At 43.2% G+C, this 21420-nt stretch overlaps 1 protein-coding gene across 3 annotated transcripts; it reads left to right on the forward strand.

Annotated features, from left to right (window-relative positions):
- Positions 1-367: 367 nt before the first annotated feature.
- Positions 368-18986, forward strand: LOC132830967 (gastrula zinc finger protein XlCGF8.2DB-like). Of its 3 annotated transcripts, XM_060848934.1 has the most exons (3): positions 368-770; positions 3255-3505; positions 15976-18986. In XM_060848934.1, the coding sequence occupies exon 3, from the start codon at positions 16372-16374 to the stop codon at positions 17248-17250; it is 879 nt and encodes a 292-aa protein (XP_060704917.1). In that variant the 5' UTR covers positions 368-770; positions 3255-3505; positions 15976-16371; the 3' UTR covers positions 17251-18986. The 3 variants fall into 3 exon arrangements, with proteins under 3 accessions (XP_060704917.1, XP_060704915.1, XP_060704916.1); XM_060848932.1 differs by lacking the exon at positions 3255-3505; XM_060848933.1 differs by lacking the exons at positions 368-770; positions 3255-3505 and adding an exon at positions 11921-12042.
- Positions 18987-21420: the final 2434 nt, after the last annotated feature.

Below are 21420 nucleotides of genomic sequence, written 5' to 3' on the forward strand. Positions count from 1 at the left end.
GTGCCCGTACAAACAGTTACAAGCATCTGTTTCCCACTTCACAAAAACAAACAAAAAGGACCACCATTAAGAGGTCATAAAGCTCGGAGTGAAGAAGGATAAAAGGAAATATTGCTTTGGTAAGCACAGAAACAGATGGCAGTGAAGAAGGATAAATAACAATAAGACCACAGAGGGAGGTGGTCAAACGGCCTTGTGAGGCCAGAGATAAACATATTATCACGGACAAGGCCGGGTGAGTTCAGAGAGAAACAGCCGGGTTTAGATTAGAAACAGATGTAAACAAGGGAGGAGCAATGGGAGGAGGGGAGAGAAACAAATTATATAAATATTGTGTACTCATTACATTCGGGGTGTGTGTGTGTGTGTGTGTGTGTGTGTGTGTGTGTGTGTGTGTGTGTGTGTGTGTGTGTGTGTGTGTGTGTGTGTGTGTGTGTGTGTGTACACCACACTCTTCTTGCAAGAGCGTAATAAACGATACTACTGTATCAGATCTTGTCTCGGACTGAAGTTATTGAAGTGAGTGAGCTTCGTTTCTCTCAATTGTGGCTTCGTCCGGGATATTCTTCCATCACCAGGGAGTGGCTGGCCCTGGACACTGGGAAGACGCGTCCGTTCCTGACTGAGGAGCGGTCTCGTGTCCCGGTTTGGTCCGCTCCCTTGGATGACCTGTATGAATCCCACAAGAGAGACATCTGAATCAGGCAGTGAAAGGAGGCCAATAGCAAGTACAGCAAGAAGGGGCCAGGCAACTCTGTGCACAGACCAAGGTAAGAAAATTGACTTTAAGTATTGCCTTGGTGGCTGGGATTGAGTTTTAGTAGTTAACAAGGGACTAACGAAGGAACTCAATATGTGTTGTGCCGTGGGTAAGGAAAAAGCCTCCGGGAAAACTAAAGAAGAAAAAGGCAATGGAAATGGAGACGGGGTCCCTTACAACATACCTCCAGAAAGTCTGTTGGAATTGGAAAAATAATACTTGTACAATGGAAAAAGATGCTTAAATATTGTTGCTTTGTATGGACTAAGGAATCCATTCTTCGTCCCGCTGTCTTCTGGCCAAAGTACAGGTCGGACAAAGACTGGATTTGTAAATATTTGATTTTATATGTCAATGAAAGACAGCCTTACAGTCAGGAGGAATCAGATTATGCCTCACGTCGGAAGGGCTAGTGGCTGAAGGGCTACTGAGGGTACACTTCATAACTAAATCATGGCCAGACATCCAGAGAAATATTCAAAAGATAGAGGGGTGAAGCGAGGAGCACCCAGAGGTGTTGTTGTGGGAAGCTCAGGAAGTGTCTGTGAGATATGGTGTGTGTTTGTGTGTGTGTGTGTGAGAGAGAGAGAGAGAAAAGAGCTGTATAGCTGGTAGAAAGTTTAACCCTTTGTGATTCGGTTTGAATGCACATTTGTTTGTTGGTGATCGAATGTTTGTGCTTTGTTCCTTGGAGCTTGAGTTCCAGGACTATTTTGAATCGGATTTCTATTATGGAAATTTAACATGATTTCTTTTAAGGTTAAGGATTCTACAGTGATTGTGAAATAAAATGTTTAACTCCTGCTCTTTTTACAGTTCATGACTGCCTTATTCTCAGTTTCTAACTAATCTCTTTTTTCCTTACATAAAAGCGATTTATGGAGGACAGTTCAAGTTTCAGTTCAACATTAGATTGTAATAAAACAAAATCCTATGATTAATATCTGTGACCTTAGATTCGGCCATTGTTCATGCATTCGAAGTTTTTTTTTACTTGAATATGACAAATCCTTTTAAGGCATCTCCAATTATTTCACGACCTGTAGCATTGTAATTGAGCAATGATTGGACAGGACAACTTAAGAAAACTAATTTTGGATTTAAATGAAGGGACTAAAACTGGGTAATTATAGTGGATTTCAAAGTATGCATTTTACATTTTAAATATTAAATACTGATTAAATGAATTTATAATATATCAATATTTACAAGTAAGGTTCCAAAATGTATAGTTAGGAACAGGATTTAAAGTTAGACAAGCATAAATTGAGGAATTAGTATTTGAAGTCATGGGGAGCAAGAAATATTACAATATTTCTTAAAATAAAATTCTCAAGGTCTAAATAAAACATTGGGTGATGAAGAACGTCCATTAGTGGCCCCAAGGCTGTTCAGTTGGTTAAATCGGGTCAGCAAATGATCTGGCAACGTAATGTGAGAAGTGGAAAAAGGCAAAAATAATAGCCCACGTTTGATGAGAAAATAAAGAAAAGGACAAAACTAAAAGGAGAAAGAAACCAGAATGGTCAGGGAGGAGATGTTAAGGGATCTGGTGGACCGGAACAAGGATCGAAGTGGAAATCCCCGCAGGCGGGATGTTATTGCTGTGAAAGGACGGGTCACTTTAAGAGAGAGTGTCCAGATCTGAAAAAGGAAGCAAAGGCAGTACCATTTATGAACCTTGATGAAAAATAGGGGTGTCAGGAGTTCCTGCCCCCGGGGACCCACCAGGAACCCTTGATAAATTTAAAGGTAGGACTTTATAAAGAGGACATAGTTTTCCTAGTAGATACAGGGGCAGCAAGGTCATCCTTAAATTTTAAGCCGAAGGGAGTGGGAAAGAAAGAGTTAATTGGATTATGGTGACAGTTTTGTGATGAGAGGCACGAAGAATCAGTTTTGCACTCATGACAAAATACTGCCATCAAATCGGGGATTGAATTAACTGCAAATGGTGCTATGGAATCGGTTGTGGTTCTTAAAAATGAATGTGCTCAAGCAAAACAATTACAGAAACAGATTGAGAAGTCACTAGTGACTGGTAAACAAACAGAACTGCGCAATTACAGTTTTAAAAATGTTTTGGTCATTTGTTGCATTTCCACCCAGAATTACAGATAATGATTTTATATTTATATAATATATAATTAATAATTAATATTTATCATAAATCGATTGTGTTAGCCTGAATCAATATTAATTGGCAGGATCCCTTCACACATTCTCAGTGACCTGTCATATTGATTCATGGTTAATTTAAAACATGGCTGCATTAATTCATTGTGAATTAAAGAATGGAAAGCTACATTACTGGCTGATGAGGTAACTAAAGAAGCAGCCCTGAATCCACAGGGAGTGGTGGTTTGTTTCTTCCTACCTACTGTCCCAGGTCCTCAGGAAGGTCCTATCTCTGGTCACTGCCAATCCCAGAAACTAAAGATTTATTCTTAAAGAACCATACACTGGCCTTGTCCTCCTCTTTGTTTTTCCTCAGGAAACAGAGTTTATTGGCACAGACTCCGCCCCTTGAATTTGCTGTTCATCCGATTCGACCGAGAGATTGGGTCTTAGTAAAGTCATGGACATAGACTAAATTGCAACCGGACTAGGAAGGGCTGTACCAGGTTCTCTTGACCACTGAAACAGCGATAAGAATGGCAGAAAAAGGCTGGATTCACTAAACTCGGATCAAAGGGACCGGTGGAATCCCTGGTTGAAAAAGAAGTCTGGACAGCCGAATCAACGGTAGAACCACTGAAACTTAGACTCAAAAGACTTTAAGTAACTGATTTTTACGCAGAAGCGGGATAGATCTTTTTTTGATATATATATTGCATTGCAAGTTAAATCTCTCGGTCTTTCAACGTTATTATAGAATGCTGGGGATGCTTAGGGTTATAATACTAGCTCTCTTAGTATTGGGGTTTTGTCAAATATCATCTTCATATGTGTTATTAACAATTCCTGAGTCTGATAATCGGCAGATAATAGATGTCGATGCATACAGCTTAGTAAATTGTGGGGATGTAGGTAATCAAAGACAGCACAGCAGCTCAGAGATACATCATAAGTCCTTTGGGGATGGTTTTGGGGATGGTACATGGTATAATCGACACAGTACACCTGGCCCCCTTCCGACCAGCTCTCGATTGTCCCGATAAAGAGCGTAACCCAATATACCTAACGATAAAGAAAACCACATGGCACGAAGCAAATTTGGAGGGGACACCGATGACATACAATTAAATGAAACATTTGGGATAGAAATGAAAGCAAACAGGAAGGATTTCTCGGGCTGTTGTTTTCAAATTAGCATAGGAAAGGGAAAACAGGCAGAACTACTGGTTAATAAGATACAACCTTTCACCCCTCCCAATGACCCTAAAGTGGTAAAAATTATAGAGGTGAAGGACTTGAAACAGACCATCGAAATAGAAACTGGGTACGAGGATGCAAATGCCTGAATTGAATGGGTAAAGTATACTGTGAAAAGTCTGAACAAGAGCAATTGCTATGTATATGCCTCCGGTAGGCCATGGCCCAGGTGGTTCCCTTTCCACTCGGGTGGAAGCAAGACAGGAAGGGCATGAAATGTATGATAGTCCTGTATCAGGATGAGACTGCATGGAATGATAGGAATTGTACCTCCCTATCTCTGATGTTCCCTCCCTTGGAGAAGAAAGATTTAAAAGCACCCTCCCCCCCACAGCGTTTTCAGTCGCAGTCAGAAATCACACGTCGTGTGTGCGTAGACGAGGTACAAATCGGTCCAGAGACTTGGGAGATCTGAAATTATGTACAGAGATTAAGAATGTCACCAACATGGACAAGGGAGGGAACTACTCAGCACTAAAGGTTCCCCGAGCGGATCTGTGGTGGTACTGTGGAGGCAAAATATTGAGACCCACCCAACCTCCGAATTGGAGAGGGATATGTGCAATTGTACAATTGGCCATTCCATTTACCCTGGCATTTGAGAAGGAAAATGTGAGAAATGAGGCTCACTCACATCAATAATTTCAGTCCGAGACAAGATCTGAATCAGTAGTATCGTTTATTACGCTCTTGCAAGAGGGGTGTGGTGTCCACTGTCCACAAGGCAGGCACGCACACACACACACACACACACACCGAATTTAACGAGTACACAATATTTATGTAATTCGTTTCTCTTTTCTCCTCCCATTGCTCCTCCCTTGTTTACATCTATTTCTAAACTAAACCTGGCTGCTTATCTCTGAACTCACCCAGCCTTGTCTGTGATAATATGTTTATCTCTGGCCTCACAAGGCCGTTTGACCACCTCCCTCTGTGGTCTTATTGTTATTTATCCTTCTTCACTGCCATCTGTTTCTGTGCTTACCAAAGCAATATTTCCTTTTATCCTTCTTCACTCCGAGCTTTATGACCTCTTAATGGTGGTCCTTTTTGTTTGTTTTTGCTGAAGTGGGAAACAGATTTTTGTAACTGTTTGTACAGGCACATCTTACTCAACCGACACCCATCTCCCCTGATAGTCCACACAGAGCCTTGTGATTTTTGCAGAAAGAACAACGTGTACAATGCTTTTCCTTACAAAAAGATAGTAGGGAAAAAGGGAAGGAGTAAGAGATAACTGTTAGATATTTCTTTCGATGACAGGATTTATCTCGATTCTATAGGAGTCCCTGTGGGGGGGTACCTGATGAGTTCAAGGCTCGCAACCAGTTTGCAGCAGGCTTTAAGTCAGCTCTCTTCTGGTGGGTAACGATTAATAAAAATGTAAATTGGATAAATTACATTTTCTATAATCAGCAATGATTTATAAATTATATAAGAGATGCGGTTAAAGGAAAAATTGCAGAAACGACAATAGAATTTAAAAACAAAAAGGGTGTGTGTGTGTGTGTGTGATGTGAGGAGGAAGCTGTTAGAGTCATAGAGATGTACAGCAGACCCTTCAATCCAACCTGTCCATGCCAACCAGATATCCCAACCCAATCTAGTCCCACCTGCCAACACCCAGCCCATATCCCTCCAGTCCTTCCTATTCATATACCCATCCAAATGCCTCTTAAATGTTGCATTTGTACCAGCCTCCACCACATCCTCTGGCAGCTCATTCATACACATACCACCCTCTGCATTAAAAAGTTGCCTGTTAGATCCTATTTTATATCTTTCCCTTCTCACCATAAGCCCATGCCCTCTAGTTCTGGACTCCCTGATCCCAGGGAAAAAACTTTGCCTATTTACCCTATCCATGCCCCTCATAATTTTGTAAACCTCTATAAGGTCACCCCTCAGCCTCTGACACTCCAGGGAAAACAGCCCCAGCCTGTTCAGCCTCTCCCTATAGCTCAAATCTTCCAACCCTGGCAACATCCCTGTAAATCTTTTCTGAACCCTTTCACATTTCACAACATCTTTCTGATAGGAAGGAGACCAGAATTACACGCAATCTTCCATAAGTGGCCTAACCAATGTCCTGTACAGCCTCAACATGAACTCCCAACTCCTGTACTCAATACTCTGACCAATAAGGGAAAGCATACCAAACACCTTCTTCACTATCCTATCTACCTGCGACTACACTTTCAAGGAGCTATGAACCTGCACTCCAAGGTCTCTTTGTTCAGCAACACTCCCGAGGACCTTACCATTAAGTGTATAAGTCCTGCTAAGATTTGCTTTCCCAAAATGTAGCACCTCGCATTTATCTGAATTAAACACCATCTGCCACTTCTCAGCCCATTGGCCCATCTGGTCAAGATCCTGTTGTAATCTGAGGTAACCCTCTTTGCTGTACACTACACCTCCAATTTTGGTGTCATCTGCAAACTTACTAACTGTACCTCTTATGATCACATCCTAATCATTGATGTAAATGACAAAAAGTAGAGGACCCAGCACCGATCCTTGTAGCTCTCCACTGGTCACAGGCCTCCAGTCTGAAAAACAACCCTCCACCACTACCCTCTGTCTTCTACCTTTGAACCAGTTCTGTATCCAAATGGCTAGTTCTCCCTGTATTCCATGAGATCTAATCTTGCTAATCGGTCTCCCATGGGGAACCTTGTCGAACGCCTTACTGAAATCCATATAGGTCACATCTACTGCTCTGCCCTCATCAATCTTCTTTGTTACTTCTTCAAAAAACTCAATCAAGTTTGTGAGACATGATTTCCCACGCACAAAGCTATGTTGACTATCCCGAATCAGTCCTTGCCTTTCCAAGTACATGTACATCCTGTCCCTCAGGATTCCCTCCAACAACTTGCCCACCACCAAGGTCAGGCTCACCAGTCTATAGTTCCCTGGCTTGTCTTTTCCACCCTTCTTAAATAGTGGCACCACGTTCGCCAACGTCCGGTCTTCCAGCATTTCACCTGTGACTATCGATGATAGAGGCCCAGCAATCACTTCTCTAGCTTCCCACAGAGTTCTCGGGTACACCTGATCAGGTCCTGGGGATTTATCCACTTTTAACCATTTCAAGACATCCAGCACTTCCTCCTCTGTAATCTAGACATTTTGCAAAATGTCACCATCTATTTCCCTACAGTCTATATCTTCCATATCCTTTTCCACAGTAAATACTGATGCAAAATATTCATTTAGTATCTTCCCCATTTTCTGTGGCTCCACACAAAGGCCGCCTTGCTAATCCTTGAGGGGCCCTATTCTCTCCCTAGCTACCCTTTTGTCCTTAATATATTTGTAAAAACCCTTTGGATTCTCCTTATTCTAGTTGTCAAAGCTATCTCATGTCCCCTTTTTGCCCTCCTGATTTCCCTCTTAAGTATACTCCTACTTTCTTTATACTCTAAGGATTCACTCGATCTATCCTGTCTATACCTGATATATGCTTCCTTCTTTTTCTTAACCAAACCCTCAATTTCTTTAGTCATCCAGCATTCCCTATACCTACCAGCATTCCTTTTCACTCTGACAGGAATATACTTTCTCTGGATTCTTGTTATCTCATTTCTGAAGGCTTCCCATTTTCCAGCCGTCCCTTTACCTGCGAACATCTGCCTCCAATCAGCTTTTGAACGTTCTTGCTTAATACTGTCAAAATTGGCCTTCTCCAATTTAGGACTTCGACTTTTAGATCTAGTCTATCCTTTTCCATCACAATTTGAAAACAAACAGAATTACGGTTGCTGGCCCCAAAGTGCTCCCCCACTGACACCTCAGTTCCCTGCAATGGCTTACTTCCCTTTCCTTTTTTTCAGTTCCACCCAAATAACTTACCTGGATGTATTTCCGGGAATATCCTCCCTTAGCACAGCTGTAATGCTATCCCTTATCAAAAATGCCACCCTCCCCTCTCTTTCCTCCCTTTCTATTCTTCCTGTAGCATTTGTATCCTGAAAGATTAAGCTGCCAGTCCTGCCCATTCCTGAGCCATGTTTCTGTAATTGCTATGATATCCCAGTCCCATGTTCCTAACCACGCCCTGAGTTCATCTGCCTTCCCTGTTTGGCCCCTTAAATGCAGTTTAATTTATTAGTCCCACCTTGTCCCTGCCTGTCCTGACTCTTTGATTCACTTCTGTTCTCAGCCGTACCCATCTCAGATCGATCTCTTTCCTCACTATCTCCATGGGTCCCACACCCCCCACCTTACTAGTTTAAATCCTCCCGAGCAGTTCTCGCGAATTTCCCTGCCGGTATATTAGTCCCCTTCCAATTTAGGTGCAATCCATCCTTCTTGTACAGGTCACTTCTCCCCCCAAAGAGATTCCAATGATCCAAAAATGTGAATCCTTCTCCCATACACCAGCTCCTCAGCCAGGCATTCATCTGCTCTATCCTCCTATTCCTGCCGTCACTAGTTCATAGCACTGGGAGTAATCCAAATATTACTACCCTTGAGGACCTCCTTTTTAAATTTCTGCCCACGTCTCTGTAATCTCCCTTCAGAATCTCAACCTTTTCCCTTCCTATATCGTTGGTTCCAATGTGGACAATGACCTCTTGCTGGCCCCTCTCTCCCATGAAAACATTCTGCACCCTCTCTGAGATATCCTTGATCCTGGCACCAGAAAAACAAAACACCATTCTGTTTTTTCTCTGCTGGCCACAGAAACGTCTGCCTGTACCTTTGACTACAGATTCCACTAAAACAGTTGATGTCTTGGAAGCTGACGTACCCCTCGTTGCATTAGAGCCAGTCTCAATACCAGAATCCATCACCCCCTACATTTTCCAAAACAGCATACCTGTTTGAAATGGGTATATCCACAAAAGACTCCTGCCCTAGGTGCCTACCTCTCTTACCCTTCCTGGAGTTAACCCATCTATGTGATTTTATCTGAGACTTTCCCCCCTTCCTATAACTGCCATCCATTACATACTGTTGCTGTTGCAAATCCCTCATCGCTTCTATCGCTCCAACCGATCCACTCGATCTGATAAGATTCGCATCCAACAGTATTTATGGCAGATATAATCCGCAGTAACCCCTAAACTCTTTAAACTCCCACATCTGACTAGAAGTACATATCACTGTACTAAAGGCCATTTTTGTTCCTTCACAATCTACAGATCCAGAAAATAGCACTGTCTTATTCCTCTACAAAACACTGCCCCAGGTTAAATTAAGAGCTATGGCTTATATTTTAAGTTTAATCAAGAGACTTATCTCCAAAAACATATAATCAAGAAAGAACCCACTGTACTCACTAATACAGCTTTTCTCTTGGACAGACGTAAAACAATAATTAACTTATCTGATTCTGTGTTGCGAACTTTGCTCAAACCAGATCCTCCAAGATTAGTTGTGAAACTCACAATTTTCCCAGATGCACTCCATTGTACCTTTATTCCTAATAATACTGCGCCTGATGGTTCAATTACTGGGCCTTGAGGGATTTGATTACCTGAGCAGAGGAACTGGCTGAGAATTCAGGAGTAGACACATCTCTCATGGAATCATAGTTTGGAAAATGAAAGGGGGTGATGCTCTCCATTGATAGTAGTAACCAGGGTTTTGGGAGCCATTGGCTGTTGCATCATACCCTGTATACGAGGGAACACCCAAACACTGATTGAGACAGCCTTAGTGAAACAAATACCCCTAAAGAGCAATCAGAGAGAAGGTCTCTACCTGTTAAACAATGAAGGAATAAGTGACCTCGGGAAGATTTCCAAAATAAATGAAATTTTGGGAAAGATGCTCGTCAATTTGGAAGTGATATATAAGAAAAATGCAGAAGATAACAAATGATAAAGAAAAAGGGGGAAATTGGGGGATATAGGTAAAGCAGTGTTACTTCTGCAATCATAATTGCTTATGCAAGGTAAATGAACTCACACCAGTGTATAATTGTTTCAGGCAAGAGCTGAGTTAACAAGAATGAAAACTATGTGAAGGAAATACATAATTGCTTTTGCATTCGCTAAAATGTGCATACAAGAATGAAATGTGCCTGCAAACAATGGTAGATGTTACAGACAAATAGATAAGGTGCTGTGAGGGGAGGGGGTGTAGGTTAAGCTAGATATGCCTGTACAAACAGTTACAAGCATCTGTTTCCCACTTCAGCAAAAACAAACAAAAAGGACCACCATTAAGAGGTCATAAAGCTCGGAGTGAAGAAGGATAAAAGGAAATATTGCTTTGGTAAGCACAGAAACAGGTGGCAGCGAAGAAGGATAAATAACAATAAGACCACAGAGGGAGGTGGTCAAACGGCCTTGTGAGGCCAGAGATAAATGTTTTGTCACGGACAAGGCCGGATGAGTTCAGAAATAAACAGCCAGGTTTAGATTAGAAATAGATGTAAACAAGGGAGGAGCAATGGGAGGAGGGAAGAGAAAAGAATTACATAAATATTGTGTACTCGTTACATTCGGTGTGTGTGTGTGTGTGTGGACACCACACCCCTCTTGCAAGAGCGTAATAAACAATACTACTGATTCAGATCTTGTCTCGGACTGAAATTATTGATGTGAGTGAGCTTCGTTTCTCACAATTTTGAGTGATAAATATTAACCCGGATACCAGGGATAATATTTTCTCAAAAATAATGTCGTGGGATTGTTTTCAGCCAAGAGGACAGAGTTGGCCTCAAGTTAATGACGCATCCAAAAAAAAACTCACATCTCCACAGCAGAGGAATGAGCTTTAAATCTGTGATACTGCATTCAGAGATTCAAACCCACACCTTCCAGAAATCCCATATATGAGCTACCAGCTAAGCTCCATCTGAGAATCTTGAAAGCAAATTGAGGAATCATAAAAAGCACAATATCTAAACACAGATGAAACTTTCAGGAACATTAAAAAGACTTTAACAGAATGACTCCTTTGCTACCAATAACCTAGATCGATCTCCATTAAAGTATCTGTTCCTCACACTGGAGAAAGCAGACAGATAGCTGAGGGCCATGTTCCTGGATTCCATTCTCTTGTGCAGTTTCCCCATGTGTGTAGCTGCAAATGTGTTGCTGGTCAAAGCACAGCAGGCCAGGCAGCATCTCAGGAATAGAGAATTCGACGTTTCGAGCATAAGCCCTTATGCTCGAAACGTCGAATTCTCTATTCCTGAGATGCTGCCTGGCCTGCTGTGCTTTGACCAGCAACACATTTGCAGCTGTGATCTCCAGCATCTGCAGACCTCATTTTTTACCCCATGTGTGTAACTGTGCTGAATTCAATCAATGATTATAACAAAGACCAGATCTGATACTCGATAAACAGGTGTGAGCTTTAAGTAAGTATTTGCAACCATGTCTCAGAAGACTACCAAGGTCGCCGGTCCAGTGAGAATATCACGGGGCCAGTGTGGAGTCTTTGGGCCGAGTGGCCTGCTTCCACACTGTAGGGATTCTATGAAGGGAAGGGAGTTTTGCAAAGTCTGCTCTGCTCCGCTTCAGCTGCAGGGCAGCGCAGGCGCAGTGCGGGCCAGCCGGCCGGCCGTCCAGAGCAGGCGCAGTACGGGCCACACGACAGGCTGGCCGTCCAGAGCAGGCGCAGTACAGGGACCGCGAGGAGCCTCGCCCTGCCCCGCCCCGCCCCGCCCCTCCCCGCCCCGCCCCTCCCCGCCCTTCGCCACGCCCCTCTCCGCACTTCGCCACGCCCCTCTCCGCCCTTCGCCACGCCCCTCTCCGTTTGTGACGTCAAAACGCGGAAGTGGCCCTGTCAGTTTCACTGGACAATTCCTCATCCTGGGATGGAGATGAGATGGGGAAGGGGGAAAGAGGAAAAGAGGAAAGAAGAGGGGAAAAGGGGGAATCTGTTCACTTACAGCAACTGGAGTGAATCCAGGGAGGGGGCAGACTCTGCACACTCAGGTTTGTGTGGTGAGGGGCAATTGCAAATGTTGTTGGGTGGTATGGTGGCACAGTGGTTAGCACTGCTGCCTGACAGTGCCAGAGACCTGGGTTCAATTCCATCCTTGGGTGACTGTCTGTGTGGAGTTTGTACATTCTCCCCATGTCTGTACAAAAACAAAATGTGCACGTTAGGTGAATTGACCATGCTAAAATTGTTAGGTGAAGGGGTCTGGGTGGGTTGCACCTCGGAAGGTTGGTGTGGAAATGTTGGGCCGAAGAGATGTACAGCTAATAGAAAGATTCCACACTGTATCTATCTAATCTAAAAATCAGAAGGCTGAAGTAGGTTAAGCTAGATATGCTTGTACAAGTAGCATAGTACAAATAAAAAAACACAATCAGTGTGGAAATGTTGCATTAGGAAGCAGCTGGCAGTGGAAGAGGATATACGCTGACAATCTACCACAGAGGGACTAACGATGGAACTCAATATGGCCTATGCCGAGGGGAAGGAAAAAGCCTCTGGAAAGGAAAGGGGAATGGAGGCGGGTCCCTGATAACATACCCCCAGAAAGTCCGTTGGGCAGGATGTTGGGGAATTGAAAAAATAATACTTGTACTAGGGGAAAAGGGTAGGAAAAAGATGATTAAATATTTTTGCTTTGTATGGACTAAGGAATCCATTCTTCGTCCCGCTGTCTTCTGGCCAAAGTACAGTCGGACAAAGACTGGGTTTGTAAATATTTGAATTTATATGTCAACGGAAAACAGCCTTACAGTCAGGAGGAATCGGACTATGCTTCATGTCAGATACTTTGTAACTAAATCATGGCCAGATGTCCAGAAAAATATTCAAAAGATAGAGGAGTGAAGCGAGAAGCCTCTGGAGGAGTGGTTGTGGGAAGCCCAGAAAGTGTCTGTGACATACTGTGTGTGTGTGTGTGTGTGTGTGTGTGTGTGTGTGTGTGTGAGTGAGAGAGAGAGAAAAGAGCTGTACAGCTAATAGAAAGTTTTACCCTTTGTGATTCGGTTTGAATGCACATTTGTTTGTTGGTGATCGAATGTTTGTGCTTTGTTCCTGGAGCTTGAGATCCAGGACTGTTTTGAATCTGATTTTTATTGTGGAAATTTAACATGATTTCTTTTAAGGTTAAGGATTCTACAGTGATTGTGAAATAAAATGTTTAACTCCTGTTCTTTTTACAGGTCATGACTGCCTTATTCTCAGTTTCTAACTAATCTCTTTTATCCTTACATAAAAGCGAATTATGGAGGACAGTTCAAGTTTCAGTTCAACATTAGATTGTAATTTAAAAAAAGATCCTATAGTTAATATCTGTGACCTTGGATTCGGCCATTGTTCATGCATTAGAAGTTTTTTTAACTTGAATAGACAAATCCTTTTAAGGCAGCTCCGATTATTTCACGACCTGAGGATTGTAATTGAGCAATGATTGGTCAGGACTACTTAAGAAAACAAATTTTAGATTTAAATGAAGGGACTAAAACTGGATATAGTGGATTTCAAAGTATGCATTTTACATTTTAAATATTAAATACTGAATAAATGAATTTATAAAATATCAATATATATTTACAAGTAAGGTTCCAAAATGTATGGTTAGGAACAGGCTTTAAAGTTAGACAAGCATAAATTGATGAATTGGTAGTTGAAGTTATAGGGAGCAAGAAATATTGCAATATTTCTTTAAAAAAAATTCAAGGTTTAAGCAAAACTATGGGTTATGAAGAATGGTCTTTAGGTGGCCCCAAGGCTGTTCAGTTGGTTAAATCGGGTCAGCAAATGATCTGGCAACGTAACGTGAGAAGTGGAAAAAGACAAAAATAATAGCCCAAGGTTGATGAGAAAATAAAGAAAAGGACAAAACTAAAAGGAGAAAGAAACCGGAATGGTCAGGGAGGAGATGTTCAGGGATCTGGTGGACAGGAACAAGGATCGAAGTGGAAATCCCCGCAGGTGGGATGTTATTGCTGTGAAAGGACGGGTCACTTTAAGAGAGAGTGTCCAGATCTGAAAAAGGAAGCAAAGGCAGTACCATTTATGAACCTTGATGAAAAATAGGGGTGTCAGGAGTTCCTGCCCCCGGGGACCCACCAGGAACCCTTGATAAATTTAAAGGTGAGACTTTATAAAGAGGACATAGTTTTCCTAGTCGATACAGGGGCAGCAAGGTCATCCTTAAACTTTAAGCCGAAGGGAGCGGGAAAGAAAGAGTTAATTGGATTATGGTGACAGTTTTGTGATGAGAGGCACGAAGAATCAGTTTTGCGCTCATGACAAAATACTGCCACCAAATTGGGGATTGAATTAACTGCAAATGGTGCTATGGAATCAGTTGAGGTTCTTAAAAATGAATGTGCTTGAGCAAAACAATTACAGAAACAGATTGAGAAGTCACTAGTGACTGGTAAACAAACAGAACTGCACAAAATTACAGTTTTAAAAATGTTTTAGTCACTTGTTGCGTTTCGACCCTGAATGACAGTTAATGATTATTTTAATAATAAAATTTGTATAATTAATAATTAATATTTATGATAAATCTATTGTGTTAGCCTGAATCAATATTAATTGGCAGGATTCCTTCACACACTCTCAGTGACCTGTCATATTGATTCATGGTTAATTTAAAACATGACTGCATTAATTCATTGTTAATTAAAGAATGGAAAGCTACATTACTGGCTGGTGAGGTAACTAAAGAAGCAGCCCTGAATCCACAGGGAGCGGTGATATACTCCCTAATACCTGCAATTCCAGATCTTCAGGGTGCCCCGTTGTTTACTGCAAAAGAGGAAAAGGAACTAAAAGATTTAGGAGCTCAAAGACAGCGGATGGGTGCTGGATGTTACCTGATGGGAGGGAAATGTTGAATAAAGTGATGATGCGAGAAATTGAGTCACGGGGTGAACAGACAAGGGCTTTTTCCTGGTATGGAAGAGTCCAGAACTAAAAGGCAATAGATTCAGGGTGAGGGGGAGGAAAGATTAAAAGGGACCTAAGGGGCAACTTTTTCAAGCAGAGGATAGTGCGTGTAAGGAATGAGCTGCCAAAGGAAGTGGTTGATCCGGTACAATTATGACATTTTAAAAGGTATCTGAATAGGAAGAGTGTGGTGCTGGAAAAGCACTGCAGGCCAGGCAGCATCTGAGGAGCAGGAAAATCGATGTTTTGTGCAAAAGCCCTTGATCAGGAATTGGCTTTTGCCTGAAATTTCGATTTTCCTGCATCTCGGATGCTGCCTGGCCTGCAGTGCTTTTCCAGCACCACGCTCTTGACTTTAATTTCCAGCATCTGCAGTCCTCACTTTCACCAGGGTTTAGAGGGATATGGGCAAAGTGCTGGCAAATGGGACTAGATTAGGTTAGGATATCTGGTCGACATGGACGAGTTGGACTGAAGGGTCTGTTTCTGTGCTGTATCTCAATGACTCTGGCTTACCACTGACGATTGCAATATCTGTTTGTTCAGTTTCTCTCTGGTTGTCGGTGTCAATGCCCTGATGTTTCATTCCCACCACAACATCTCTCCTTCCCCCCCACCACACTCCACACTAACCATTTTGTGTCTGGTTGCTTCTCAAGAAGCTGCATTGCAGGTTACTCCTGAATTTTCTTACTCTTTCACTTCCCAAAATCAGACCTGCTCACTCTCAGCTGTATCCCGCTGTCGTGAAAGATATTAACTTTCAGGTGGAGTTATCCAAAATTCAAAGTCTTGATGTTTTTGCTTTTCTGCCCCTGTGAGATCCTGAATCAGTACCTTCAGGAGAATTAGTTAGAGCAGAGTGAGAACAGAGAGAGAGAGAGACGTGGTACTTTCAATTTTGTGGAATAAAGAAGAAAAGAATAGTCTGCAGAAAGTAGAATTACTTGTTCTGAATTTCACCCTGGACTGACAGTGATGACTTTTGTAATATCATTTTACAGAGTATTTGAAGATCTGAAGACAGAAGTTTCAAAATTAACAGGTGAAGGGCTTATGCCTGAAACACTGATTCTCCTGCTCCTCGGAGTCTGCCTGACCTGCTGTGCTTTTCCAGCGTTGCACTTTTTGACTCTTGACTCTCCAGCGTCTGAGGTCCTCACTTTCACGTCAATGTTTGACTTTCACTCAATGCATTAGGACCGCAACAGTTTTCACCTATGATTCTGTGAGGAGCAAATCTTTCTGCTTCGTGTTCCAGTAAGTTTTCAGCTTCCGTGGGACTGAATGAGAGACCCTGCTGTTGCAGTGCACTGAGCGTGGAGCCTGAAACAGTCGTACGGCCTGGAAAGAGTGGGAAGGGCCTGTACACAAGATTGTGTGCGGCTGAAGCTTCGGCCATGGGGAAACCCGAGGGATCCTGCCCCGTGGAGAAACCGCGGAAGTGTGACGATTGCGGGAAAGGCTTCCGCGCCCCGTCTGCCCTGGAGACACATTGGCGCGGTCACACCGGGGAGAGGCCGTTCCCTTGCCCCGAGTGTGGGAAGGCCTTTGTCAAATCCTCCTCCCTGCTGGTGCACCAGCGGGTCCACACGGGGGAGAGGCCCTTCAGGTGCCCTGAGTGCAGGAAGGGGTTTACCCAGTCCTCCCAAATGCGGGTCCACACCGGGGAGAGACCATTCTCCTGCCCCAAGTGCAAGAAGGCCTTTAGGCAGGCCTCCCAACTCCAGCTGCACTGGCGAGTCCACACGGGTGAGAAACCATTCTCCTGCCTCGAGTGCGGGAAGGCCTTTGCCCAGCCCTCCACCCTGCTGCTGCACCGACGGATCCACACCAAGGAGAGGCCTTTCTCCTGCCCCAAGTGTGAGAAGGCCTTCGCTTTCTCCTCCGCCCTGCTGACGCACCAGTGGATCCACACCGGGGAGAGGCCCTTTAGCTGTCCCGAATGTGGGAAGACCTACACCCGTTTCGCCCATCTACAGACCCACCAGCAAGTCCACACCAGTAAGAAGCCCTTCAGCTGCCCTGAGTGCGGGAAGGGCTTTATCCAGGCCTTCAAACTCATGGTCCACCAGCGGATCCATACCAGGGAGAAGCCCTTCAGCTGCCCCGAGTGTGGGAAGGCCTTCAGTAATTCCTCCTCCCTGCTGGAGCACCAGCAGGTTCACATGGGGGGAAGTGGCCCTTCAGCTGCCCTGAGTGAGGCAAGGCCTTCAGCGATTTCCCCCAACCTGTTCGCCCATCAGCAGGTCCACACTGGGGAGAGGCTATTCACCTGACCTGAGTGTGGGCGGAGCTTCTCATTGTCCTGCAACTTGTGGAGGCAGCCAGCAGGGGCACCAGCGCTCCCAAAGAAAGGATTCCATTGGTGATGCTGCTGTGGGTCACCCCCAGGACAGAACCTCCTGCTCTTCTGACAGTGGGTGCAGTGGGAGAGCCAGTGGGCACTCTGTTTTCTGCTGAGCTGCAACCCTCCTGGCCCCCAACCACACAGTGGCTCAGGGGTGGCATGGTGGCTCACTAGTTAGCCCCGCTGCCTTATGGCACCAGTGACCCAGGTTCAATTCCACCATTGGGCAACTGTCTGTGTGGAGTTTGCACACACTCATGTCTGTGTGGGTTTCCTCTGGGTGCTCTGGTTTTCTCCCACAGTCCACGCTAAATTGGCCACGCTAAATTATCCATAGTGTTCAGGGATGTGTAGGTAAGGTGCATTAGTCAGGGGGAAATGTAGAGTAATAGGGTAGGAAAATGGATCTGGGTGGTTTACTGTTTGGAGGGTTGGTGTGGACTTGTTGGGCCGAATGACCTGTTTCCACACTGTCAGCAGTCTATGATTCTATCTCCTCCTGATAAAGGGCATTAACTCATTCCCTATGTCAACGAGCCTGTCAAGGTAAACCATGGCCACCAGGTGACACCATAGGTCACTTTGATTTGGTAGCGCAATCACTCCACCACAACATGTAGGACTTTGGACAGAAAATAGAATTCCCTTTCTGACAGTTTAATGCCAATTCTTCTGGGCTGCCACCTCACATCACCAAGAATCAGTGGGCATCTGAATAATTCTCCATCCTCAAAAAATAATTGGTTCTATTTGAAGCCAACTGCAGTCCAGTCTGCTTCGTGTAAATCAGGTCAGATGGAAAGGTAAAATTAACTCTTTCAACAGAACTCGCTCTAAACAATTACAAGTTAAAGCAAGGCATTCTTGAGGTGGCTACTACAGTGTTTTTATTTCAAATTATTGGATACCATACTGACTGTTGCTAACATGTTGCTTGAAATTCCAAACTCTTTTATTGTACTTGGGAAGTTACATGACAATTAATGTTTGTATTGAAGGATCTTGATATATTATCATTATGATTGAGAAATTTGGGTTCTAAAGTGGACGGACAATGCATAGCTTTAATTGTAATGTGTATGTCTACATTGTGTACATTGAAGGGTATTTTAGGTTAATTTTGAGCTCTGACTGATGTTATGTAATTGAATGTGTTTCCAGGTGTTGTGAAACTCCCTTGCCCTCTTTTTTTCCCCAGGATAGGGGAATTCAAAACTAGAGGGGATGGTTTAAGGTGAGAGGGGAAAGATTTAAGAGACCCGAGGGGCAATGTTTTCATGCGGAGAGTATCAAGTGTATGGAATGTGCTGCTCGAGGAGATGGTGGAGGTTGGTACAATTACAACATTTAAAAGGCATTTGGATGGGTATGTGAATAGGAAAGGTTTAGAGGGATATGGGTCAAATGCTGGGACTAGATTAATTTCGGATATCTGGTCAGCATGGACAAGTTGGACCGAAGGATCTGTTTCAGTGCTGTACATCTCTGACTCGAAGTCCGGCTTTGAAGGGAATGACCAGTTCAGTGCTTTTGAGAAAAAGAGAAGAGGGTGATAAAAATATCAGGATATTGTCTCACCATGATGCGTATATGACACAAGGAGACAGATACAAAGCAGTTTCCTCTTAGAGAGAGACAGCCATTCAAAATTTGTGTGTGTGTTGGGGGTGGGTGAGGGAGGGGGGTGGGGGTGGGGGTGGGGGGGGGTGGTGGGGAGGTTGGGGAAGGCTTTCAGAGATAAATGCCCTGTATCAGCACCAGAGCAGTTTAGCCGTCTCCAGAACTGTTAAGGCAGGAGAAATAAGTTCTAAAAAGCTGCAGAAACATAAGGCTTTGGAAGAGGATTTTAAAGGAACTCTTGTTAAGAAATACATCAGCTATGTTAGCCATTTGTTTAAGGGTCTCATGTAGAGGCATTAATACTAAAGATTCGCCAGAAAGCAAACAAGTCCAGTCCTGCCAACTGAACAAACGTCTCTGATGTGGAAACAGGTGAACCTTCACTAAAGGTTATTATTGAGGGAAAATAGGTTGAATCTTTATTCTGATATACGTATTATATTTATGCTGTACAGAATTTTTTTTTTTTGCCTTTATGTCTAATAAATGTGGAGCTTTTGTTAAAATACATTTGAAGCCGCTTGCAAAAGTTTCAGTGTCTGGCAAATTGCAAAAACAAAACTTTGGAATTGTCACTTCCGTTCAAAGATCTAAATTCGACTGACTTTCCATCTGAAACAAAGTTTGGTTGAAAGATTTCCCTCAGTTCTGTGGGTGTCAGAAATATCTCAGCAACAGAAAGTCAACTGGATCATAAGAGGTCTTCCTTTGTTTTGACCTTTGAGTTTAAACTCTCGATACACTATTCTTCAAATTTCTCTTTAAAAAACCCTACCACCTCTGCAGTGTTGCCTTATCTTGTCTATTGTGACACTGTCTATGTTGGGATTAAGGGGCAATAGCTTAATTCTGCATAGTAGCCCAGTTGTTAACAAGTTTCGACATTTACTGTAAGAATATGTTTGTTTATAATAAACAAGTTATTATAAGGAAAACCTGGTTATAATGTATTTTATTCTGAATAATAATAAAGAGAAGCATATGGACTAATTTGATTATTAATCAAAAGTTTTAATCGGTACAATTGTGAAGCTTGATTACAACCAGACTCCCATCAGAGACGTTACAACTATTCACCTTAACCATTCCTCATGGCAACAAGTTCACTTTCTAACCAGTTTCTGGATATTTATTCCACATTCTCTGCTTATTTAATCAGTGACTATTTTACATTTATGACTACTAATGTGAGTGGTACGATGGCTCAGTGTTGAACACTGCTGCCTCACAGCTCTGGGGACCCGGGTTCAATTCCAGCCTCGGGAGACTGTGCAAACTCCACCCAGCCAGTCTCCCCACGTCAGCATGGGTTCCCTATAGGTGCTCTGGTTTCCTTCCACGGTCCAAAGATGTGCAGGTTAGGTGAATTGGCTATGCTAAATTGTCCAGAGTGTTCAGGGATGTCTAGTTAGGTGCATTAGTCAGGGGGAAATGTAGGGTAATGGGTCTGGGTGGGTTACTGTTCGGAGAGTCAGTGTGGACTTGTTGGGCCAAAGGGGCCTGTTTCCACACTGTAGGGATTCTATGCATCATTGGAGTGCCTGAGTGCCACAGCAGAATGGGCCAGAGGCCTGCAGCAGGGGTGACTAATGGGCCGGAGGGCTGGAGCAGGGATGCTTGTTGGACTGGGGACCAGTGCGGGTGATCAGCGGCTTGTGAGCCCAGTCAGACCATGAGTGGAAGCCCTCAGCGTTGATCTACTGCAGGCTGTTTATAGAAAGATGGTAATGTTTATATTTTTAACTATAGTTCATATTTTTCTAACTTATTCTATGAATAACTGCAAAATAATGTAACCTTTTTAAAAAAAAATCTCTATTTTGAAACATAAGATTTGTACTGAGGCACCTTGTCCCAAGATGGGCACCATTTGAGTGTATGCAATTCTATTTTATTAGGTCATGTGACTTCTCTTGTGGATTCTGTTATGATTGGAGTTAGACTGTAGTTATCTCAAGAAGGATCACAAGACACATTTGTAATTCGCTTAATATTTTCCCCAGGATAAAGAGAAACCCAGGGACAATGGTTTCTCTGGAGGCATCAGCAAACCTAAGAATAGGAGCCAGAGCTGAAAATGTGTTGCTGGTTAAAGCACAGCAGGTTAGGCAGCATCCAAGGAACAGAAAATTCGACGTTTCGGGCCAGAGTCCTTCATCAGGAACCATTCAAGTTAACAACTGAGAAAGTTAATAACTTAAGTACTTCGGCTAAAGTGATTGATAATGCATTAGACAAGCATGTTACAACATTTTGGGATAGATTTAGATTTAAACTTATTTAATATTGTCACTTGTATCCAAGTACAGTGAAATCCACTTTTTGTACTGCATTGTGTATAAGTCTAGCTGGGAACAATTATATTGTGTAGTAATCTCAGGAGAACCTCCAACCACCATCCTCAGGTGAAGTAACTGAATAGCACGTGAGAAATGGGTTTTTACTCTGAAAAGGGAACGCCCAGAAATCATCCCAGATC

This window comes from Hemiscyllium ocellatum, chromosome 32, assembly GCF_020745735.1.
Source record: "Hemiscyllium ocellatum isolate sHemOce1 chromosome 32, sHemOce1.pat.X.cur, whole genome shotgun sequence".
Taxonomy (NCBI): Eukaryota; Metazoa; Chordata; class Chondrichthyes; order Orectolobiformes; family Hemiscylliidae; genus Hemiscyllium; species Hemiscyllium ocellatum.